This window comes from Aspergillus multicolor, assembly GCF_047715735.1.
Source record: "Aspergillus multicolor strain CBS 133.54 unplaced genomic scaffold BDW74scaffold_5, whole genome shotgun sequence".
NCBI lineage: Eukaryota > Fungi > Ascomycota > Eurotiomycetes > Eurotiales > Aspergillaceae > Aspergillus > Aspergillus multicolor.
In genome coordinates this window covers 715,130-737,088 of record NW_027395956.1, presented here as the reverse complement: position 1 = coordinate 737,088, position 21,959 = coordinate 715,130, and the positions used below count along the sequence as shown (strand labels likewise).

Here is a 21,959-nt window from a genome sequence, read left to right as displayed (position 1 = left end):
AGATAGTAAAAAGACATCCATCGTTCCCCTTCAAAGCATAATCATTTCAACCACCCTAGGTAGATCTGTCAAGCACCAACCCAACCAGAATGTCCCCCAACGCCCAAGCCAAGCCCACAGGCTTCAAAAACGCTATAGAGAAAGTGGCTATCGTCGGTGTAAGAATTATAACCTCTTTTCTTCGTCGTCCCAATCACACTAACAAAACCCAGGCCGGCGGCACAATCGGCTCGCACATCACGTCCGCCCTCCTAAAGACTGGCCGGCACACTGTCACAGCTCTCTCGCGCAAAGACAGCACCAATAACCTCCCATCTGGCGTGAAGGTCGCCTACATCGACTACAACAATCCAAGAGCCCTAACCACCGCCCTCAAAGACCAAGACTTCCTTATAATAACCCTCTCCCCGACCGCCCCAAAAGACACACACAGCAAACTCGTCCAAGCCGCCGCGAAAGCAGGCGTGGGGTACATTATGCCCAACAGCTACGGGGCCGATATCGAGAACGTCAAGCTGGGTCAGGATACACTTCTCGGACCCGTTGCCGCTGCGCAACGCGCTGAGATCGAGAGTCTTGGTATGAATTGGGTCTCTGTCTGCTGCGGGTTCTGGTACGAATATAGCCTTGCAGGCGGGGAGGCGCGGTTCGGGTTTGATTTTGATAACCGCGCCGTGACGTTCTATGACCAGGGACTCACGAGGACATCGATGAGTACGTTGGGTCAGGTTGGGCAGGCTATTGCTGCCTTGCTTAGTCTGCCCGTGCTCCCTGCTTCCGGAGAACTGATGGATGGCAGGGGTATCAAGGGTATGACGCTCTTGGACTTCGCAAACAGGCCTCTCTACGTCAAGAGCTTCGTCCTGAGCCAGCAGGATATGTTTGAGAGCGTCAAGCGGGTTACTGGTACGTGCGATGCGGACTGGGAAATCACGCATGAGGACAGCAAGAAGAGATACGCCGATGGTTTGGCGATGGTGAAGAAGGGGAATATGGCTGGCTTCGGCAAGTTGTTGTATGCGAGGGTGTTTTCGCCGGATGATTGTACGGATCTCTCGAGCAAGGCACAGAATGAGCTGCTCGGACTGCCGGAGGAGGACTTGGATGAGGCGACGAGGGCTAGGATTGAATTGGTAGAGGTGTTGAAGGGGAGGGCTGAGAGGATGGCGAACTAATTGGGAATTGCACGTACGCTTGGATAATATGAGGATGTTGAAAGGATGGATGGCCATATATAGGAACTGAATCAAAGGCCCCTTTTGCGTTGAGGAAATGTTTCTTTTCTTGTCGATACCCCCGCCCGAATGAATGCCCGTTTATCACAAAGAGGCTAACATCTATCAACCCCTCGATCAAGACAACGTAGACAAAGCGTTCCAGATGGAGCTTCGAAGCCTTGCGCTGTTGCGCTCTATTGCCCAGCGCCCTAAGGTACGTGGTAAAGGTGGTGTGTCCAAGAAAGCGCCTGCGCCTTGGCGACGTACCTATGGTAATTGTATCATGCGCATGGTAGCAACTTCAAGGCCCCTGGCCCGCCACTCCTCCAGTGCATCGAGGACGATGGCTTCTTTGGAGAATCCCATTGCCCACGGTCGATGTATTAGACTGTTTGGTTCGAGTCAGCAGCAGGCCTGGGAGCTACAATGGAGCCCTGGGAAGCCGATTCACGACATGTCCCGGACCTACTCAGCTAGGGATCTGGGTAAGGTAGGTACCTTTATATCACATGGTAAATGAGCTGGCGGGGCGGCGGGGACTCTACGCCAGACCCCATAGCGACCTCAGACTGCAGGCACGGTCCGACGTTTTCCAACCGGTTTCGCGCTCTATGCGGGCCAACTGCTTTAGTAGTAGGATCTTCTCCACCGCGTATCTGTCTTCATGGGACGCCAGGTTCGCATCCGCGTGTCCGGGCGGTCCGTTGCCACTGCCGGTGAACACCGTCCCGGCGATGTAGAGCGGTTGGAGCTGATTCACCCAGTTGGCACTGGGGAGATGTCGATTTAGCATTGGAACGGCTGTGTGGAAGGGCGTTTGGATGGGTGGTTTGGGCCTGTGTAGGCGGCGCCACTCACTGCGAGGGGTTTGAAATCGAGGTGCCGCCGATTTCGCGTGCGTGCCAGACGGCGTCGTTCTATATACGAGGGCGATGATGAGTCAGTCAATCTAGCAATGTCCTCGCTCGTGTGGGAGTAGCGATGAGTTCAGCGAAATCATGGGTGTGATGGCGGTGGCTCCTTCATACATTTTTGTGGGATGGCTCCTTCGGTGTCACATTGAGCACGTCCGTTTGTAGGACTAGAATGCAACCAGCATGATAGAACGTATTGCCACAGACTAATGCAGCGGGTTAGTGCATTGCGAATGGACACATGAGGGGGCCGGGGCCTACTTGTGGCTGAGCGTGAAAAGACAACATTGGGGAAGGGCCTCGTTGACGTGGGCGAGTTCCTCAACAGCGGCTTCACTTCAGGAGGACGAAGCCTTCGCCAATCCTGAAGTTTAGCCCACAGCGCAGATACGGGCGATATTTCACTTGTACACTGTCTACCCCCCTGGCCTCTCGAAGCCAGCTGGTTGACGATCTCAGCAAAAATCAAGTTCGCTAGGTTGCAATAATCGTCGATATCACCGAGGCCAGCGACGGATGGAATCGACATGTTATCCAGCCAGAAATTGGTGGGTATCAAAGTCGTTTTTCCGCTGACAAAGGCGGCCCACACATCTATGCAGGGAGTCGAGATGCAGCTATTAGCGGTTGAATATGGAACAGGGGTGCGCGCTATGGTATATCATGGCGATTCCTTACCGATGCGAGCAAACGCCCAAAAGCACGCCTTCACAATGCCTTGGCTTGACCCGTTCCACCTTTGGGCTTGGAGGTGGGCGGCACATCCCTGCGGAAACGATTAGCATCGCCCGGCTTGGTATAGCAGAGGTCCGATAATTAGGCATACCTTCAAATGGCGACGCCATTCGTGCACGCCTGATGCCATCATCTCATACACACAGAGCAGAGTGCAGGCCGCCAGAACACACGCATCCTGCTTATTCGGGTCCTGGTGTAAAAGCAACTGGATAGTGTATTGATACAACTCGAGGGTGACCGCACGCGGTTGGCCCTGGACATGATCTAGCTGGCGCGAGGCAAGCGCCATTACGGCTTCAGTGAACGCGGGAGATTCCATCATGCTATGGATACTCTTGACAGTAAAGTGCACCTCTGAGTCCGTAGTCTCGCACCATGGCCCAGTTTCCTGCAAGTATGCGCAAAGCAGGCGGGCCTTTTCTGCCGCAGATACCGGCAGTGGGATCTCTGGTGGCTGAAGGACCGCTTGGGGAGTAGGATGATAGGATGATGTAGATACCGGGTCCGCATGCTGGCCAGGTATTGTGGAATTGACATAGGGGCACGCCTCCTGTAGCTCGGATATTGGCGATGACACCAAGCTTGGTGAGCGCAGCCACTGTGTCAGTTCGACAGAACCTGTCCTGGGACGCAGAAGCAGGTCGCCGATGCTTATATCGGCGGGCAAAAGTTGCAGTATAACGTTCTGACTCAGACAACTATGACTAGCGGCGTTAGTAAACATCTCACGGCTATGCGTTGCCGCAACCGGAATGCAGGCCGGAGGAGGACTTAGCTGGCGGCTCCTGATCCCTGACGGCCTCAACAGGACGAGATGTCTCTGGCAAAGCCTCTGTATCCTGTTCATGGTCTAAAGCGGCCAAGTCAAGAAATGATGGGTGGATATCATCAATGATATCGTAGTACCGGACGACTTTGCTGGTCTGATCTATAATCTGCATTGTTCGTCAGTAAATGAAACTGGGGTACAACAGAGTAAATACTGGCACATACCAGCCCGAATGACAGGTCCGTATGGGAGGTCCGCCTGCGCTGCTGGTCGATAACGGCCAAGGCTTCAGCATCAGCGGCTGACAAGCTATAACTGCGAGAGTGGTGGAAGGATGCCTTGAGGCCCCATTGGCAGGCGGAGCCCCTAGCCAAGCAATACCGGCATTGGGGACGAGTGCCATCGCCTAACCGGTTAGCCATGATGACTGCATCACGTCGGGCATGACCTACCTACACTTTCGACGGCGTGTTCTGCAGGGGAGGCTAGACCAAGGCGAGTCGCGTCAGTTCGAACTCAACTATGGACTTGGAAAGATAGACGGACCAGCCGGTTCTCGTGCGATTTCTCGGAGTCGGGTGCTCACCGGCGTGCGGTGGCGTTGGTGGCATAGAACAGGGTATGGTATGGTATGGGATCAGGGAATGGTTGGTGGTTCAAGGTTCGGTTGCGGGAGGCCAGCGAAGGACAAGAGAGCAAGAGCAAGAGCAAGCGGAGGCGGAGGCGGAGGCGCCCACGTGACTGATGGCGCGGGCTCGGGGCAACTGGAAGCGCCAGTGACGTCACTGTAATGGCGCTGTAACTACTGCATTTATATGGTATGGTATGGTACCTTATCTAATATACAGCGCCCTGTACAAGCATTTGAATCACACTCACGTTACCAGTCAATACTCCTGTTCAACCTTACGTCCATTTGCCTTGCCTCTCAGATCCTGTACACAATCTCATAGTTCGAGATAACCCCGTCACGGTACTCCTGAAACCCCTCTGGTACAGACTCCAGCCCCTCCACGACCTTTGGGGTATTCGGCCTGATCACTCCAGACGAGAGCAAGCCGGGAAGCTCCTCAAAGAACTTGGCTGCAAGCTCATGATCCTCCGTATGCGGCTGTATACCCTGTTAGTTATAGTAGTTCACAGTTCAACACAAGTAATCTTTCCGAGAACGTACCGGCCAGTGGAAGTCCCCGTACTTATGCTCCTTCAGGAACGCCGTCCACACAAGTACATCGGTCACCTTGGTCTGTGGGGCAACATTCTCGGTAAAGGCCTTGCCTGGACGCACAGTGCACAGGCCGCCGCCCTGCTCGGAGATTGCCTGCGATGCCGTGGCTGAGGACGAGTCGTTGCCGATGGTATCGAAGACGTGCTTCAGGCCATGGCCTGTTGCGGTCTTGATGTTCTCCGCCACCGAGGGGTCGCGGTAGTCGAAGACATGGCTGACGCCAAGCGACTTGACCAGATCGTGGTGTCGCGGGCTGCAGGTCGCTACCACGTCGAGGCCGTAGTACTTGGCAATTTGGATCGCGTACAGGCCAACGCTTGCTGCAACCGTCAATTCAAGTGCGCTGCCATTGCTGGAAAAGGTATGGCGTAGACGGGACTCACAGCTTCCACCCCAGATGAGGACTGTCTCGCCTGAGCGTTTGGGGATGTTGAGACAGTCTTTGGAGAAGAGGGCGAGGAGGGCGGTGCACGCGGCGAGGGGAACAGTGACGGCGTGCTCGGGCGTCAGGCCATCCGGTATCGGGAAGCAGATTTTCTCATCTGCGAGGGTGTACTTGCTGTAGCCTCCAAGGCCCTTGATCTCGCCTGCTCGCAACAACACTTCGTTTTAACCCTGTTTGGAGGCGGAACACGATGGTACGCAGGAAAAGACGGCAACTGACCTCCCCATATCAGACCTGCAATGACGGTGCCCGGCTTGACTCGGCTCACGTGGGCGCCCACCTCCTCGACGACGCCGACAAAATCACACCCGAGAACCGCGTCGTCTCCAAAGGCATTGGCATCGAGGGATTGCACTAGATAAGAATCGGCTTCGTTGAGCCCAGCATAGAATGAAGGATATAGCAGGTAGGAACACAACTCGGGCTTACCATCGGTAGGGTTCTGGGCGACATGGGAGATCTTCACGAGCACCTGATGGTCGCCCGGCGTCGGGACCAGAATGGTTTCCTTGGAAAGCTTGCCGTCTTTTGTGACGAGGGCTTTAGCGGTGGCAGGAGGCATTCTGTACGTGTTCGGGTTTCTATGGTAGTATTGTAGTAGACAGAGGTTTGATTCGGCATTTCTTATTGCTCCGGGCAGCTTGTGTTTAATATGCATGCCGACTAGCCTGGAACGATCCATGAGGGGTTCCTGCAAATGGGAGATTGGTAATCAACATCGATAACTACTGTAAGCCGAGCGTCGCTTCACTGCAGGTGGGATGGGCTTCTCCCGGGCATTGCATCAGCACATGGAGTGGGTATGGTAGTGACGATACTAATGCACTTGTCGGCTTCGGATTGCTGCTGACGCTTGCAGATGCCCGACTCCCAGGTCCACTCCGGTGGCATACTCGGCCTCCCAGTATCCATTTTCCTGTGGAGCGTCGGGAGTGAGCAATGCCAGGGAACTTCCATGAAGCAGTGGTCCAGGCAGCTGATGTGTTGAGTACATGCCCTACTTCGCACACCTGCGCCTGGAACATTTGAACATAGGCGCTTCCACTTGCTCCCAGTGGAGCAAAGCACTGTTAGCGCGAGATGCCCCTAGCAAGTGCAAGCGCCGCCCCGCTTAGCATATCTCATGAAATGATGCATCGTAGCATTTACTCGGCTGTATTTGGGGTATCTAATTCCTCTTACAAAATGCTAATGGCCCAGAATTACCAGAGATGGGGGGAACACAAGCCCGGTAGATGTCCGACAACCTTGCAAGAGGATGCTCTAAACCGTCTACGCTAAAGGTGGAATGCGCCATGGTAATTCGGCAGGAATATTTGCAAAGTTAGATATTGCGGTTGCTATGTCTCCTGGTTCTACAGATCGAGTAGACAAGTCATGGTTTTACGTTTTCGGTCATGAACTATCTAGTACCTTGATATAAAGAATGCAAATTCCGTTGGTGGTTGATCGTCAGTCCCTGGTTGTTAAAGGGTCTTTCCCTGCGGCAATTCTGCAACCTTGGGGACTTTCCAGCCTTGCTCTAGTGCCTTTATCTAGGTAGCGTATCTATTGACTTAGCCGCACACATGAATGTTTGGGTATGGGCTCGCATTCGGCTCGATCCTCTTGGCAATCACCAGGGGTCACCCATGATTGGCGAGCGAAATAATGACAGCCCCCTCGGCCGGCGAAAATACGAATTTGCATGATGCTATCGAGGTACAGAGTAGGTGGAAATCTGTTACTAGGCTTCTTTTTGCGTGCGGACAACCAACCATCTTCCCGCCAATCCGGCCGTATTTGGGAGCGTAGCGGCGGCACCACGCCGTCTCCCAGCACCAGAGAATATTCTCTATTGCGAACAGATTCGAAAGCACTATAGTACATGTGGACACCGTTATGCATACGTGCTGAAGTCAGTACACTACACGACGAAGTGGACACCCACTGCAACGTACGAATGCTCGTCAGCGACAGCAGCGGGACTATCGTTTCAGCGATGGTCTTCCACCTAGTCATGTCGGCGCGAGTATTTCACAGGGTTGGACTGATGGGCCCGGGTTCGTATTTCTCCAAGGGCTGGCCTCGTATATGGCAGCTGACAAGGATTGATGGTGCGCCATGGAAATCTATTAATGTCGACTGCTTCGCTGACTTTATCTTGGACTCCCTCTCTCCCCACAGGCCTTTGCTCAATCTCGTCCCGCACCTAACAGGTGAGACTAGCCAAACGAAATCCAACTGCGGCTGTCCGGAGATGCTGTTCAAGCTCCTCACCACCAGCCTCTTCGGCCTTGCTGTTCAGGGCGCAGTGCCTTCCAGGACCAGTGCACAGGCAAAGACGGCGCTCATCAAGGCATTGCTTACGCCCCAGCTCTCTGAGAACGCCACGATTGTGTTTCCTGACTCGGAGAGATGGGAGGGCGTTACCCATCGTGCTGCTGCTCCCCGCGTCAATCCTGGCTATCTCGCCGTCGTGAATGTGGCGTCCGAGGATGATGTTGTAAATACGGTACCACACCTACTACCGATATGACCGGCTGTTAGAAGAAAGATGAAGAGGTTAGAGGTTGAAGGTCTGACATTTTAATAGGTCAAAGTCGCCAATGAGGTTGGCGTCCCTTTTCTGGCAGTCACCGGCACGCACGGCTGGACCGACGATATCAGCAAGATCCAGGACGGAATCTAGATACGCATGCGCGGGCTCAACCAAGTTGCACTGGGACCGAACAATGACACCGCATGTGCGGGTGGCGGTATCATTCAATACGAATTGCTCCAGGCTCTGGATCGGTCTGGCAAGCAAGCTGGTATGGTGCCATCCACCGTATCCCAAACCTTTTTATCTTGATTGTCCCGGAAATATGTCAAGCATGATCAACTAACAATGCTCTTGGCTCTATCTAGTCCACGGTCTCTGCGAGTGCGTCTCCATCATGGGTCCTCTTCTTGGTGGTGGGCACAGTGTGCTCCAGGGTGTGCACGGGTTCGCTGCTGACAACCTGGTCTCAGCCAAGGTCGTACTCCACGATGGGACTGTTGTCACTGCCTCGGAGACTGAAAACGAAGATCTGTTCTGGGGGCTGCGTGGTGCCGGCCACAACTTGGGCATCGTCGTGGAGTTTGAGGTCAAGGCTTACGACATTCACCCAGATCCATGGACCTTCATGACCTTTGTTTACGAGGCTGACAAGATCGAAGAGTACTTCGAAGCCTGGAACCGGCTGGAGGACACGATCGCGGACCCGGGCCTGCTTGTTCTCAACGGTTACTACCGCAACCTGCCCGAGTTCAACACCGAGGAGGTACATACCCTAAGACCATCTGCACCCTAATAAACCCAACCGAGGTCTTCACAGCATCGTCTACTAACACCCCCATAGCCTCTTCTCGTCATGGAACTCATCTACCAGGGCCACGCCACCGCCGCGCCCCAATACATTGCCGCCTACCGCGCCATCAGCCCAAACCACGAATCAACCATCCCCAACATCCCCTGAAACACCCTCTTCGACACAACCAACTTCGGCCGCACCGACCGCGTCTGCACCCCGAGCCAAAACTGGGCCGGGTACGTCAACTCGATCGCACACTGGGACCCCGCCTCCATGCGCGCAAGCTACACCCTCTTCGTCGAGCTCGTGGCCATGGAGGCCTATAACACCTCGACCTTTATCTTCGAGTCGTACGGGCGCAAGGGCGTGCGCGAGATCCCTGACGCCTTTAACGCCGTCTCCCCCGAAGACCGCAACCGGCACAACATGATGGCGACCTTCATCTTCTGGTCTGACGCCGACGAGACGGATCTAGCTGTTGCGCGGGACTTTGGCAAGCGCCTGCAGCTTGCGAGTCGCAATGGTGAGACGGCGCACTCCTATGTGAACTATGCTATTGGGGGCGAGGAGCTCCCGCAGGTTTATGGGCGGGATGCCGGGCGCCTCGCGAAGCTGCAGGCCATCAAGGCCAAGTATGACCCGTACAATAGGTTTGGGTTCTATGCTTCCCTGGCTGCTGCTTGAGGGGTGAGCGGTGCGGTACCATACCATATGTTCTTGGTGCGCGGAGCGAGAGGTCCGGGGCTTCTTGATTCCAGCCTTAGACTACACGTCGTGGTGTAGTGGTGGAGAGATGAGATGAGATGCTAGTTCTTTGTATCTATACGTGGGACACTGCCATAGTCACGGTATTCAATATAGTTGTATATCAAAGCCAAATTGGAAGATGTCGGCGTCACCTGGTCGCATACCTACGGTATGGCCCCATAAAGTATCCTAGCACCAGTGTGTGTCCGCAATAATGCGGATTACAAGCCACTTTCGCTCGTACCCCTGCCAATCCGGATTGCGTCTGAAGATGAGCCGCTCGGCAAAGGGCCCCCTAAATCCTCCCTAAACCCTGACTTCAGATGCATTGTCATAGATCACATTTGTCACGGATAGCGTCAGCCTTGGATTGACCAGCGATACAAAGATTAAGAACCCGTTTGCGTATTCGTTTAGGTACCTAGCTACCTATACCTAGGTACCGTATGGCAATCGGATTCTGGCCCTGTGGGCGCGGGAGCTGAATACGCTCCACTGTATACGCTGGATACGCTCCATAAGCTTAATACGCTTTCCGCCTGCAGCTAAAACTGCATATCTACGCTCTGATGACTTGATATCCAGTTGGAAGGCGCGTAAACGGGAAGGGCTATGGTACGACGACTGCAGGGCATATAAACCATTGTTCCCATCTCACTCAATAGCACCATATGGTACTTCTTAACTGATTAAAGTCAAACACTTTCAAAACCATAAATCATCCTTCACTTCTATAAACACTCAGGACATCCTTCACGGTACTCTTCCCACTCGAAAGGGAATGCACATCTCCAGGATCATCACCGCCGTCGCCGCCTGCTCGACCAAGACCAAGCCGTTCATGTCTTACAGGGAGAACGGATGGGGCCCCGGTAACGGGCAGCGCATTGCCTTCTACAACCAGCCCAGCTGCAGCGCGGACTCGTTCTTGTATGATACGTACTCGCGCAATGGAGACTACTTCCAGTCTAAGCAGTGCTACAACATCGATGGCCATTCGCCGGTTTCGGTTGCGAGGGGGATGAAGCTTTACTAGGCATCTACCTACCTATGTTGGTATATTCCTTCCCGTGAGAATACTTGAAGAAAGGTCTGACTTAGCCTCTAGGAAATAGGCACCCCGGCTGGACTCCTCTGTAATTGCGCTCGGGGTCATATCACTGCGGCTGTTATGCATGCTTTTGTTAAACATCCAACCCTGGCTACAGCAATGAGTCAATCTTTCCTTATGCAAACCGCTCATAAAGAGGCCATCTCATCTAGCTCGCGCAATTTTACTACGATGAACCCCTCTGCAGAATCTGCAATGTTGTCAAAAGGCCTCTCCTCCCCTTCTCGGTTTCGTTCTTCTGCTTTCCTCATGTATTTAACCCAGTCGCTCGCTCAGTTTCGCAATAAATCAGAGCTCTAAATCTTTGCATTGATCTATGAAATTCGTGACCATTTCCCTCGGATATCGTTCCTGTCTCATTGGATGAACCCTGCAGTAGTCCGTAACCCCTCCTGGGTCTACAAAAACACCATACAGCCACACCAACTATCAAAAATACTCGCTCCACTCGCAGCAAAAACATACAACAGCTGGGATTCGCATGTGGTCACCCACCATACTACTAACCAGCCGGCGTGTGGCTTAAGTACGGCTGAGCGGACGGGAAGCCCTGTTCTCCACACCCTGTGGTCGTATGTGCTTAATCTGGAATTACCAAACCTTGTATAGAGTGTATTTGCAGGCCTCTGCGTAAACGCGAGTGCATTTCACGAACGTTGAAGCGTGTCTTGAGTAGAGCATTAAATTGAGGGCGTATAAGCATAGAGAAAGCATCAGAGCCGGATGGCCGCTCCTAATGTTGATTGACCTGTCCGGATACGGGTCCTCATGGGTTCTATATGGATACCTGACAATTCACCTGGCCACATACCTAGCAGGAGCTATCATAGAACGTTCTCGACGCAGGACAGGCAAGAGGGCAGGGTGACTGTTCCAATTGTACTAGTACCACACTCCTCGAATAGCGGGTGGGGGAACAATCCACTAACTGTTCTGGCTATACCGTGCACCTCACCGAAGAAGCCAATTTCCAGTACTCTCTTCACTATCAGTGTAAGCCACTCAGGTTCAATACGTGTAGCTTGAAATATTCTGCTCTAGGAAGTTAGGGCTACATGTCTGTTAACAAAGAAGCGCGCGATATAAATTTTATAGCCAGCCCCACTTTTAGTTCCTATCTGACCAATCGGAAGTGCCTCTACCCCTGCCCAACTTTTTCCCCTTTGCGGCTCTTTCCTTTTTCAACCGCACCTCCCTCCCTCCCACCCTAGGTACCTTACTCTTCCCCACCCCTCATGCTACCTGCATCTTCAACCCCTACTGGTCGCCCAGTAAATACAGCCGAGCCACCTATTACGATCTGGTCGCGTATCACCCAAGATGTCTTCAGACATCACCTGGTCGCCCTCGAGAAGCAGACGAATGCCGTGCCGATGGATGTCCTAGACGCTGCAGCCAAAGCCGAAGCGGGTGGCAATAACGAGATGCACATCAGGTCTGATTTGTTCCCGCTGCTGGCGACCGAGAAGCAAGTGGCCGATGACCTTGCCTACATCGCTGCCGTCACCGAGGGAGCGCAGAGCGTGGCGGCCGTCTGCCTTGAACAACATATTGGCAAGTCGACACCGGATGACGCCACATTGGTGATCCGTGTAGCAGGCATGGATGTCATCAATGAGGATGTCAAAGCGATGCTTCAAACTGTCGTTGCAGAGCTCCAGTCCCATGCTCAAGCTGAGCCAACACAGCGAGAACACGACAGCACGCAGACCATCTTCCGCGCAATAATCCAGCAGCATGAGCAGAAGCTCCTTGGCCGCCTGCGCTCAATAAAGTGGGTAAAGCCCAAACATCTAGCCCGAACACACAAGAAGGCCTTGTGGCAGGACTTTGACAACCTTCTCCACCGAGCGCAGCATGTCTACCCCAGGAAGCCCGAACGCAAAATCCGACAAGAAATCGAAACATCCATTCAGGAAATCCGGAAAATGTATGAAGCTTTCGAGACATCCGCCGAGCCAGCTGCCCAATCGCTCGAAAAGCTGGTAAAAGCGACCTTCACGTGGTGCAAGTCACCGCTCATGGCCGATTACGCGTCCAAGCTCGAGAGCGCAGGGGAGACGCGCCAGGTTGCGGCGGCGGTCAAAGTACTGCGTCAGCTGGAGAAGATAGGCGCGTATTGGAGGATTGCACAGGACCTTGTTGCTGTGGCTGGCCGCTATAATGATGTCTTTCAACGCATTGTTTTCGAGTACTTGACCCCATACGCGAGTGTCCCTACCGATATCGCCTACGAATCGTGGGCACATACGTGCCATGTTCACGCTGAGATCCAACTTGTCGTTGACCTAGCGAAGAGTGTCTCAAAACCGGAAAAACCTGGTTCTGGTGTGATGCGACCGCGGACAATAGGCACGAGCAAGTACCTCTGCTACCTGTGCTACTTGTTTCTGCGATACCATGGCGGGTTCGCGCTGCTGGGTACGCATGGCCGGTTATACGATCAGTGGACTATCCCGGATTTGGCTGAGTACGACGCAGCTACGAGGAGCAAGTTTGCTACTGTGATCGAGCGCATGGACGGACATGTAATGCAGCAGATCAAGGAGACGGAGGCCGTTGTTTGGCGAGCTGAGCCGATGACGAGTCGTCAGAATCTGCTTTTATTGCCTGATGCAGAGCAGGATGCCGATGCCGATGATGCTTTGGGTGTTGGCGTCGACAAGCTCGCCCTGTCCTGATAATGCCATGAGACCTCGAGATATGGGCAGCCTAGAAGAAATGGGCTTGACATTTACTCACAACATACCACTCTCCGCAAGGGGTAGATCCCATTCTCCCTACTCCGATACCATTCTGAAAATACACACTCTCTTGTTCAACTTTGGAGTGAAAAGAGCCCCAGTATAAGGTACCATCTCCCCTCCCGTGGTTTGTCAAAGGCACCAACTAAAGTCTTGAACTCCTTACATTATTACGATTATCTAACGGGACCCGTCCCGGCTCTCCCCCAATTGCTGTCCAAACACCCATACTCAATCTTCCTTCAATATCATTCCTTCTGAGGCGTTGTGGCTAGGGGAAGCGCTTATTGCCTCCGGCCGAAGCTTGGCATTTTCGAGGCAGTCTAGTTTTACTATGAAGATCTCAAGCCAGAGACCGACCGGCATCGTAGAGTCGGAAAGACATCGAGGGTGGCTTGGTTGGAGAACAAAACAATTTGTCGCTCAGCGGTGCAATGTCCCTAGACGCCGTTATTCCCCAGCAGAGCATATTATTCGCTACGTCCGCCGCAAATCGGGAACTTGAAGGAGCAATGGCATGGTAGTTGATCAGCCCATGCACGAGTGTACATCCGAAGTTCTGCCTTGGGGTATAAACTTAATGGAGTGCAGAATAGGCGATAAATTGTGGGCATTTTTTGCGGAACTATGGGCCTGTGCGAGGATGTTAGTTCTGTATATGACACTTGCCGTCATCATATTCTTCAAAGGTATCAGTGTGTTGGGTCAAAGCTCACCTCCAGCTACCTCTACCGCCGCTATACACTCAATGCTCACTGCAACTCCTGCAACTGTCCCCCAAGCTCCTGTGGAGGCACGGCCTTCTTATCGTTCCGCCCACCTGCAGGCCGGCTCTGAAATTCGTACCCATCCTCCGGCCTCTGTCCCGCCTCCTCCATATTATTATAAGCAGCCTTCCTGCGTCTCCTCGCCCTCGTCCACAGCACGAGCAACCCAATGAGGGCAGCCAAAAGAGGCACACCGAGTCCAACGCCCAAGCCGGCCCCCAACGCCACATTATCATTAGACGAGCTGTCCGTATTTGCGTCCGAGTTCGTGCCGTTCGAGTTGGTCGCATTCGAGTTAGGGGCGGGCGAAGGGGTCACCGAGCTCTGAATCAACTGCGCCACGGAAACATGCGCCTCCTCCCAGGTGACCGTTGACAGATTCGCCTCGCAGAACTCCGTCACCCACCCCGCTGTCCCGCATGTCATGACTTGGTTTGGGTTCCCGGGACATGGGTAGATGTTTGCCCAGCCGTTTGCGACTTCTATGGAGACAATCATGTCAGCATCCGCTCTATGGTAGCGCAGTATCATGCTGAAACCAGTAAAGGAAGATATATAAGGAAGTGAATTGGTAACCTGTATGGCAAACATGCGGACACTCGCTAGCAGGCCAATTTTGATCCGTGCAAGCTCCACGGTAGGCGATGTTATACCTCGCACCGAAGCAGAGGCGGTTGCTTAGACAAGCTTCGCCGGTGAGACAGCATACGCTTGAATCAGGGCACGGCTCGTAGCCACTGGCGACGTTGCCATTGGGCCAGAAGCAGGTTGGTGTTTGAGCAAGTGTTGTGGTGAACGTCAAAGCGAAAACGAGCGGCAACGCCATGGTGGGCGGTTGAAGAGAAGTTGGCCAGGGATTGAACAGAGGCGGGTCCAGCTGGGTCTTATAGGGGTTCTGGCTATTGGCGGCTACTGAATGCTTGTACTACTGCCCGTGATGAGGGGCATCTGGACGTTACGCAAACAGCCGCATGGGGATATTGCTGCATCATTGCGGCTGTCATTGATTGGGCTTGAAGTACGCAGCTCCGAGCGGCCCTCAGCACTTGATTTGTTGCCTTAGTGTCTCTTGCAGACTTGATGAACACATTACAGCGTTAGAAAGATATACTGTAACTCATCCTATGAATGCAATGCGCAATAACCCTACATCAGGCCAGGCAGCGAGATTATGCAGGCCCGGCGATGATAGCGTTGCACGAGGTGCTCAGCTTCATTTCGGATAAGGATAGCAGACACTAGCTGACAATATTTCAATAGAATGAAGAGCTGAAGCTGCGTTTGCCCGGGCTCTCCTACCCGGTTACAACCTCTTCAGCCTTGTGTGACAGGCCATTCGAGTCCTCTCCAATCGAGTGTCAGCCTCAAGCCCTAATCGACAGCATGTTGTACAACAACGGCAGGGAGATGACCATAACCGGTCGATCGTGCCCATCTATTGGTGAACACATGTCTCCAGTCAATCACTTAGCGAGTCTCATGCTGGAAGGACTCGGAATCCGTGGATGGATCTAGATAGCTTGGTGAACCAAGGGGACGGTCTTTCCAGTTCGCCGCAATAAGCAACCTCGTGGAATACTTATTTTAGAGGTTCCAATATCATGTCCTTAACTAATCGGATTCGCGACCTGAATAATCGTACCGGTTACGCAGACCGTCCGGTTCCTTGCCTGTATGTACAAGATCCATAATCGGCCTCGTGAGAGCATTACCGGTGATTAATCATTGAAAAGACACTACCTAGGTAGCTATTTGTTTCCAGAACGAGCAGTGGGCAACTGGGAAAGGTTACATATATCCAGAGGCTCCTAGCCCTCCTCTCCCAGGGCATCCATACCATCGTACCTTCAATCACACCCTCTTCTTTACCCTAACGTCCATCCCATGCTGCCGGAAGAACCAGTAGTTCTCAACCTGGAGTTGTTTCGGGTCGACAAGCTCAAACTACTCGCAATGCCAACCATTAGCAACCTTGGAACCACAATCCGTCTTCAGAAAAAGCAATACTCACGTCGTATCGCAGCACCAACGCCGGAACAATTTTCTTCAACTCCAGCATCGCAATGTGCCGTCCTAGACAAACACGTCGACCAGCGCCGAACTGCCCATGCACATTCATCAGTGTTTCCCTCTCACAGTCATGTCAATCCTTGAAGATATAGAGCAAGCTTACCGTCAAAACAGCCGCCTCCCTCTTATTCTTCAAAGTCCTATCCACCATCCATCGCCCGGGGTTCCAGATATCCGCATCTTTCCCAAACGTCGGCTTGTGCCGATTCACAACCCACGGACTCATTCCCACGACTGTGCCCTCAGGGAAGTAGTTATCGCCCAGCATCATCCCGCCCCTGGGAACAATGCGCTCGAAGGGAAGGCAGAAGGGTGGGTGCAGACGGAGCGCTTCGAGCACACATGCGTCTAGGTAGGGCAGGCCGCAGACGTCTTTCCATGATGGATAGGGCTTGGAGAACCCATTAGGGAGGGCATTTGCAGCGCTAAGCAATTCCATGCGGAGCTTTGCCAGCGTTGAAGGGTATGAGAGGAGGTTGTAGAACACGGTCTTCATTACGACGGCCGTTGAGTCCGAGCCCGCTGTGATGTTTGAAAATGTCCAGGCTGTTACGAACCTGCGCCACGCCATAGTTAACCGAATAACTCCAATCAAGGTAGAAGAGAAATGACTTACCAAGGAGGAAGCCCGTTCTTCTTCTGAATCTCCATGAAAGTCGAAAGCATATCCCTGTCCACAGTCTCATGGACCTTCCCAGCTCGACTCTCCTCCTGCCTTTGCGCAACGAATTTACCCACGATCCCGAGAATCGAGAACCCCGTTGCCCCCTTGAGCTTCGTCACAAGCGCGTTTTTATTCCAGATCTCGTCCACCCAGGGGATTTGGGTAAACTGTCATGCTTATCAGCATATCCTAACACAAGCAATATTGAGTGTGATGAAGGGCGGGTGTAAGCGTACCGGCGCGGCCCCCTTCAAAAACCCCCAAATTGTCTCGAGCATCCCTTTAACATCCTCCCCCCTCTCCAGAAACCCATAGCGTTTTGAGAATGTCAGGGTCCCCATAACATCAAACGCAAAGAACTGCAGCCATGCCGCAAGATCACACTTTCCCCCGCCTTGTCCCTGCCCCTGGGCCCCGACAAACCGCCTATCAAGCTCCCCCGTCATAACATCCAGTGTGCGATCAATGAACCCTTCAAGCGGTAGGACCTTACTCATCGAGTAAAGCGGCGCAATCGGACCTCTCAACCTCTTATGCACGTCTTCATCTCTCGACGAGAATACGGCCGGTAATGCGCCGGATGGTGTATATGGGGCCAGCGTACGATAGAACTCGCTCTTTTTCACGCCGGTGCGGCTTGGGTACACGGTGTTTATCCAGGCAGGATCTTGCAATGAGACCATGTTCGGTCCGAAGCGAACGACGTCGCCGTATTTTTCGTGTAGGGATGCATGGATTGTGTGTGCGTGGCCGGTGTTTACCCATGAGACCCGTGGGAGGTTTGTGAGGCGGGCCCAGAAGGGGCCTGGGATGTAGTCCAGGCGTTTGTAAGTGCGGATGAGATGGATGATGGCATAGCTGAGGGAGAGGAAGAAGAGAATTTGCGGGAGGATGGAACTCCGCGGCGATGAGGTCGAACTATCCACGTCCATGGTTGAAGCTCCTCGAGTCGACTTTACGAGAAACAAACGAACGTCAGGATACACGAGGAGCTGTGATGACTTTGGTTCATTTGATTTGGAACGCCGGGCAGGCCTGACTACCTACGCAGTGAGATGGTCTCTACATTACCATAGGTACCCTACCCCTGTCGAGCAGATGGCTCCAGCTGAGGCGAACAAGACTGACCCGCCCCGGAAAGCCGACTCGGCGACCTGGAGTTCATAGTCTGAAGCAAATAGGTGGATTATGTTCGATATGTCTCTCAGAGTGTCAATCGGGTAGAAAATGAAGCCGAAGTGAACTATCAATAAATTCCACCATGAAGGCCGAAGACAGCAATCACGGGATCAAAATACTCCGGACGATGGCGATAGAAATTTGCGCCTAAGGCGAACCCACAAGAATTAACCACTTTTTCCTTCTTGCATGGTTGCTTTTTCGATGTGCGCAGGACGGAGTTTGAACGCCGGTCCAGTTGCAGGTGAGTCTCCACTGGCCCTGAATTAGGGCCGGACCGGGAGTGCCACCTTAAGCCCGGCTGACTGAGGGGCCTTGGCTATCTCCGATTAGAGCCAGGATCTATGATCGTCCTCGATAGTCCCAGGGCTTTTTGTTTGATGGGCGATCGATGGGTCGAAGGATTCATGCCGAGGTTCAGATGTTCAAGACCAATCCTATTTCGTAGTGCAAGTTCAGGAGAAGGGACGAAAAGACCTTCAAATGAATAGCTTAACTTCACAACCAAGGCTTGTACAAGGAGAAACCACAATCAGATCTCGAATACGAAAGGAGAACAGTTTGAACGACCGAGTAAAATCACCATTAATAATATCTAAACTAAACTACAACAAACAAAGGTATCGAAATCACAACAATAACAACATCACCCCCAACTCAACCCCCAATAATCTTAAGAAGAATCTAAACATACTCCTTAACCTGCTCCTCATTCCACTCCCACCACTTCCGACTCGTCTCCGTATCCGTAAACAGATCCCGGCGCGGACACCCAATCTTCCCGGGCGGCACAACCCACTCCTTCTCACTAACCTCAGGCGTAATCTCCCTGCTGAGTCCCGCAAATAGCTGCGTGTACGCCCCAACCTCCGGCTTATTCGCAATAAGCTTGACAGCCGTCGCCATAAACCGCCCCATATCCCGCTGGAGACCGGTATTCGCAATACCAGGGTCAAGCGAGATCGAGACCACACCCGACCCCTCGGCCTTCGCGCGCCGTGCAAGCTCAACCGCCTGCATCACAGTGCCGGCTTTGCTAACGCCGTACTTATACCGGTCATTCTCGGTCTTGCGGTAGTCGAGGTTCTCGAAGGGGATGGGCGGCTTGGGGGCCCAGCTTGCTGCGTCTGAAGACACCCAGACAACGCGGACGGAGTCCTTGGGTGCGTTCTTGGCTGTTTCGACAAGGGTTGGGTAGAGGAGTTTCGTGAAGAGGTGCGGGCCGATGTTGTTCGTGCCTAGCTGCAGCTCGTATCCCTGGTTCGTGGTGCTCCCGGCGGGCGGGAACATAACGCCTGCATTGTTCCAGAGGACATTGAGCTTTGTTTCCTTTGCCAGGAACTCCTCGGCGGACTTTTTGATGGTCGAAAGGTCGGAGAGGTTCAGGGCGATGCTGTCCAGTTTGCCCTTGCTGTTGGGGAAGCGCGATTTGATATCTGCAATGACTTCGGCGGTTTTCTTTGCGTTGCGAGCGGCGAGATACACGGTGCCGTTGTTCTGGTAGAGAAATGTTGAGAGGAGGAGGCCGTAGCCGGAGGTTGCGCCGGTGACGATGAAGACCTGTTGTCGTAAATACATAAGTCGGTGTGTTTTGAAACGATGAGCTGGGAGGGGAGAGAGGGAGGATACCTTTCCATATTGATCTCCAATAGTGGTCTCAGTGAGACCGGGAACCTTGGATCCGAAAACCATGATGGCAGTGATAATTCAAACAGTCTCAAAGATGGCAACAACAAAAATTAGTGACAGTCAATCCAGCCAGCGTGGGGGCAACCAGCTCATATATACAGCTCGTCCAAGCTAGCCCCTTGCGTCTTGGGCCACGATCGCCGAGCGCAGATCTCTGGCGATAGGGTCAATGTGGCGCTAGCAGGCAATAATGCGCCTCGGCCCGGCAATGGAGATTCTCCGGAGCCCCGGGGCTGATTGGACATCTCCGGCGCAGTTCCAGACACAGATGCATCCAGAGGCCGGATCAGGCGTGAAGATGACAGATCGTGGCCACAATCCTCGCGGGGGTTGGGCTAGTCTACTGTCTGACGTGTCCGAGCTCAGTGAGGGCAAGGGGCCGGAGAACATCCCGGTCAAGCCTCTTCCTTCAGCTGGCTCAGCAATCTGGTTTGCTACGGTCGGATTTGTTGGGGAACGATCTCTTATCTCCAGAATCTACCGAGGTTCATTCTCTGATGTTGTCATCATAAGCTTTGCACTCTATACGGAGCAGAAAAATAACGGAGTTAGGGCTAATCCTCCATCTCCCCCAACAACCGCAAACACCCCCCTTTGGCCCCCTCCACGCTTTCCACGATATCAAACTCCCAAACACGCGACATCCCAGCCCAAAGACGCTCAAAGCACTTCTTCGGATCCCGCCCCGTCTCCGGGTTCTGCCACATGACAACCTCCCCGGCAGTGCGGGAATCCGTAACAACCCTTTGCGAGCGCTCCAATCGAACATCACTATATGTCTTGAACGCCGCCCTAATTGCCTTTCCATTGCCTCCCTTCCCAGTCTTAACAGCATCAAGCGCAGCCCCAAGCACACCCCCTAGCACAGCCGCATCCTCAACGCCCATCGCCGCCCCCGACGCCATGAACGGCGTACTCGCGTGCGCCGCATCACCCGCAATACAAACACGTCCAGAATCCGAAACATAGCTAGGCGCTGGATGCTCCGCTGTATCGAAAATAGCCCACTTATTCGGGTTCTCGGGCAGTAAATCCACCACGGCCCGGATATCAGCCTTCCACTCCTTAACGGCCTCTTGCGCGGTTGAGCGGTGACAGATCTCGAGCAGCTTCTTGCTGTCTTTCCAGAGTCCGGGTGTTCTGCAGAAGAGTATCATGTTGGTCAGCGGCGCGTTGGCGATCTGGTATGTTACTGTGAATGCGCTTGGTCCGACGTGCGGACAGTGGCTTAGACCTTTGTCGGGTCCGAATGCTGCGACGACCCCGTCGAGGGGAAGAACGGCGCGGTAGGCGACTATGCCGGTGAAGCCCGCGTGGGCGGCGGGGTGGTCCTCGCCTAGTAGGAGTTGGCGGACTCGTGATTTTATGCCGTCGCAGCCGATTACTGTCCATCCATCTCTATTAGTAAAGCCTTGAGTCACCGGGTATGGCAGTGTAAGTATATGGCGGGAGATACATACCAGCATCAACAAAATCCACACTCCCATCCCCAAAGCACAGCCTCACCTTCCCATCATCCATCTCCTCATACCCCTCCAAACTCTTCGAAAACCTCACAGCGCCCTCCGGCATCTCCTGCCCCAAACTCTCCAGAAATGCAGACCTTAAACACCCATAGTAATCCGGCCTCTCCGACGGAATCGCCCACTGCGCCTCGTCGTTTCCAGGCGTGTACCCATCAAAGTACCGGATAAATGGGTGGTTGTTAGGCGCTGCGACGCGTAGGAATGCCTCAAGGACCCGCGGTGATGTAGTTTCCATTGCATTGCGCGCGCCAGCGCTGAATGTGAAGCCTGCGCTGGTTTCGGTGTACTTTGAGGACCGCTCGTAGACGATTACGTGTATCCCGCGGTAGATGAGGCCCAACGCTGTGATCATGCCGATGATTCCGCCGCCGATTATCGCGATGGTGACGGGGTCTGGGTCCGGGGACTCGGAGGGTGTTGTTGTTGTGGTTGTTGAAGGGGTTGCAGACGAGGTATCGGTTTGACTTTGATCTGTGTCTGTGTCTTCTTCGTGGATAGTCCCCATGGCTCTAGCTTTCTCGTCGTGGATATCGTCTTCCATGGCTTTTTCGAATAGGTGCGAGAGGCGGTTCGCGTCTTCTAACTTCTCCGTCGGCGCGGACCAAGATGAGCCCATGGTAACGATAACCCTAACTGCACTACAGCCCGGAGCAACGAAATCGAGTCTGAGAATGAGGGTGAGAGTGAGAGTCAGAAAGTAAGATTCCCCTCAGGCTCAGACAGAAGTGAAAGTTGAAAGAACCTCTCATCAACGCAGTGCAACAGTGCAGCTGCAACCCCTCGGTGACTAAACCCCGGACATCTCACGGCGCACGGCCCGGAGTTCGCAAACTT

General features: G+C 53.5%; 9 protein-coding genes across 9 annotated transcripts; 3 read left to right on the top strand and 6 right to left on the bottom strand.

The window, feature by feature from the left end:
- Positions 1 to 89: 89 nt before the first annotated feature.
- BDW74DRAFT_175633 (aromatic alcohol reductase) lies at positions 90 to 1,175 on the top strand (the record flags this gene model as incomplete). The annotated part of the gene is made up of 2 exons (XM_073728395.1): positions 90 to 158; positions 213 to 1,175. The coding sequence occupies 2 exons, from the start codon at positions 90 to 92 to the stop codon at positions 1,173 to 1,175; spliced, it is 1,032 nt and encodes a 343-aa protein (XP_073586573.1).
- A 583-nt stretch (positions 1,176 to 1,758) lies between these two features.
- Positions 1,759 to 4,060, bottom strand: BDW74DRAFT_175632 (transcription factor domain-containing protein; the record flags this gene model as incomplete). Its single annotated transcript, XM_073728394.1, has 8 exons — positions 1,759 to 1,987; positions 2,076 to 2,134; positions 2,246 to 2,337; positions 2,393 to 2,725; positions 2,810 to 2,897; positions 2,958 to 3,567; positions 3,641 to 3,804; positions 3,863 to 4,060. 8 exons carry the CDS (start codon positions 4,058 to 4,060, stop codon positions 1,759 to 1,761), a joined length of 1,773 nt encoding a protein of 590 aa, XP_073586572.1.
- Positions 4,061 to 4,566: 506 nt separating this feature from the next.
- Positions 4,567 to 5,918, bottom strand: BDW74DRAFT_189254 (zinc-binding alcohol dehydrogenase family protein; the record flags this gene model as incomplete). The annotated part of the gene is made up of 5 exons (XM_073731931.1): positions 5,741 to 5,918; positions 5,531 to 5,665; positions 5,250 to 5,453; positions 4,813 to 5,186; positions 4,567 to 4,749 (listed from the first exon to the last, which is right to left on the bottom strand). The coding sequence occupies exons 1-5, from the start codon at positions 5,871 to 5,873 to the stop codon at positions 4,567 to 4,569; spliced, it is 1,029 nt and encodes a 342-aa protein (XP_073586571.1). The 5' UTR covers positions 5,874 to 5,918.
- Positions 5,919 to 7,550: 1,632 nt separating this feature from the next.
- Positions 7,551 to 9,419, top strand: BDW74DRAFT_189252 (FAD-binding oxidoreductase; the record flags this gene model as incomplete). The annotated part of the gene is made up of 4 exons (XM_073731930.1): positions 7,551 to 7,805; positions 7,983 to 8,103; positions 8,201 to 8,582; positions 8,850 to 9,419. 4 exons carry the CDS (start codon positions 7,551 to 7,553, stop codon positions 9,310 to 9,312), a joined length of 1,221 nt encoding a protein of 406 aa, XP_073586570.1. The 3' UTR covers positions 9,313 to 9,419.
- Positions 9,420 to 11,721: 2,302 nt separating this feature from the next.
- On the top strand, positions 11,722 to 13,167 carry BDW74DRAFT_175627 (nucleic acid/nucleotide deaminase domain-containing protein; the record flags this gene model as incomplete). Its single annotated transcript, XM_073728393.1, has 1 exon — positions 11,722 to 13,167. One exon carries the CDS (start codon positions 11,722 to 11,724, stop codon positions 13,165 to 13,167), a length of 1,446 nt encoding a protein of 481 aa, XP_073586569.1.
- Positions 13,168 to 13,982: 815 nt separating this feature from the next.
- On the bottom strand, positions 13,983 to 14,823 carry BDW74DRAFT_175626 (uncharacterized protein; the record flags this gene model as incomplete). The annotated part of the gene is made up of 2 exons (XM_073728392.1): positions 13,983 to 14,479; positions 14,574 to 14,823. The coding sequence occupies 2 exons, from the start codon at positions 14,821 to 14,823 to the stop codon at positions 13,983 to 13,985; spliced, it is 747 nt and encodes a 248-aa protein (XP_073586568.1).
- Positions 14,824 to 15,644: 821 nt separating this feature from the next.
- On the bottom strand, positions 15,645 to 18,017 carry BDW74DRAFT_189250 (cytochrome P450). Its single transcript, XM_073731929.1, has 5 exons — positions 16,968 to 18,017; positions 16,684 to 16,898; positions 16,171 to 16,624; positions 16,009 to 16,098; positions 15,645 to 15,941 (listed from the first exon to the last, which is right to left on the bottom strand). Exons 1-5 carry the CDS (start codon positions 17,661 to 17,663, stop codon positions 15,849 to 15,851), a joined length of 1,548 nt encoding a protein of 515 aa, XP_073586567.1. The 5' UTR covers positions 17,664 to 18,017; the 3' UTR covers positions 15,645 to 15,848.
- Positions 18,018 to 18,470: 453 nt separating this feature from the next.
- BDW74DRAFT_148128 (uncharacterized protein) lies at positions 18,471 to 19,688 on the bottom strand. Its single transcript, XM_073723650.1, has 2 exons — positions 19,540 to 19,688; positions 18,471 to 19,470 (listed from the first exon to the last, which is right to left on the bottom strand). The coding sequence occupies exons 1-2, from the start codon at positions 19,600 to 19,602 to the stop codon at positions 18,595 to 18,597; spliced, it is 939 nt and encodes a 312-aa protein (XP_073586566.1). The 5' UTR covers positions 19,603 to 19,688; the 3' UTR covers positions 18,471 to 18,594.
- Positions 19,689 to 20,151: 463 nt separating this feature from the next.
- On the bottom strand, positions 20,152 to 21,741 carry BDW74DRAFT_189246 (FAD-dependent oxidoreductase; the record flags this gene model as incomplete). The annotated part of the gene is made up of 2 exons (XM_073731928.1): positions 20,152 to 20,983; positions 21,060 to 21,741. 2 exons carry the CDS (start codon positions 21,739 to 21,741, stop codon positions 20,154 to 20,156), a joined length of 1,512 nt encoding a protein of 503 aa, XP_073586565.1.
- Between the last annotated feature and the right edge of the window lie 218 nt (positions 21,742 to 21,959).

Excerpts from the sequence above, each read along its gene's own strand:
- BDW74DRAFT_148128 (XM_073723650.1), bottom strand. The coding sequence starts at position 19,602 with ATGGTTTTCGGATCCAAGGTTCCCGGTCTCACTGAGACCACTATTGGA. Across the intron at positions 19,471-19,539 it reads TTGGAGATCAATATGGAAAG|GTCTTCATCGTCACCGGCGC; the intron begins GTATCCTCCCTC and ends TTACGACAACAG.
- BDW74DRAFT_189250 (XM_073731929.1), bottom strand. The coding sequence starts at position 17,663 with ATGGACGTGGATAGTTCGACCTCATCGCCGCGGAGTTCCATCCTCCCG. Across the intron at positions 16,899-16,967 it reads TTTTGAAGGGGGCCGCGCCG|TTTACCCAAATCCCCTGGGT; the intron begins GTACGCTTACAC and ends TAAGCATGACAG. Across the intron at positions 15,942-16,008 it reads CGTTGGTGCTGCGATACGAC|TTTGAGCTTGTCGACCCGAA; the intron begins GTGAGTATTGCT and ends CATTGCGAGTAG.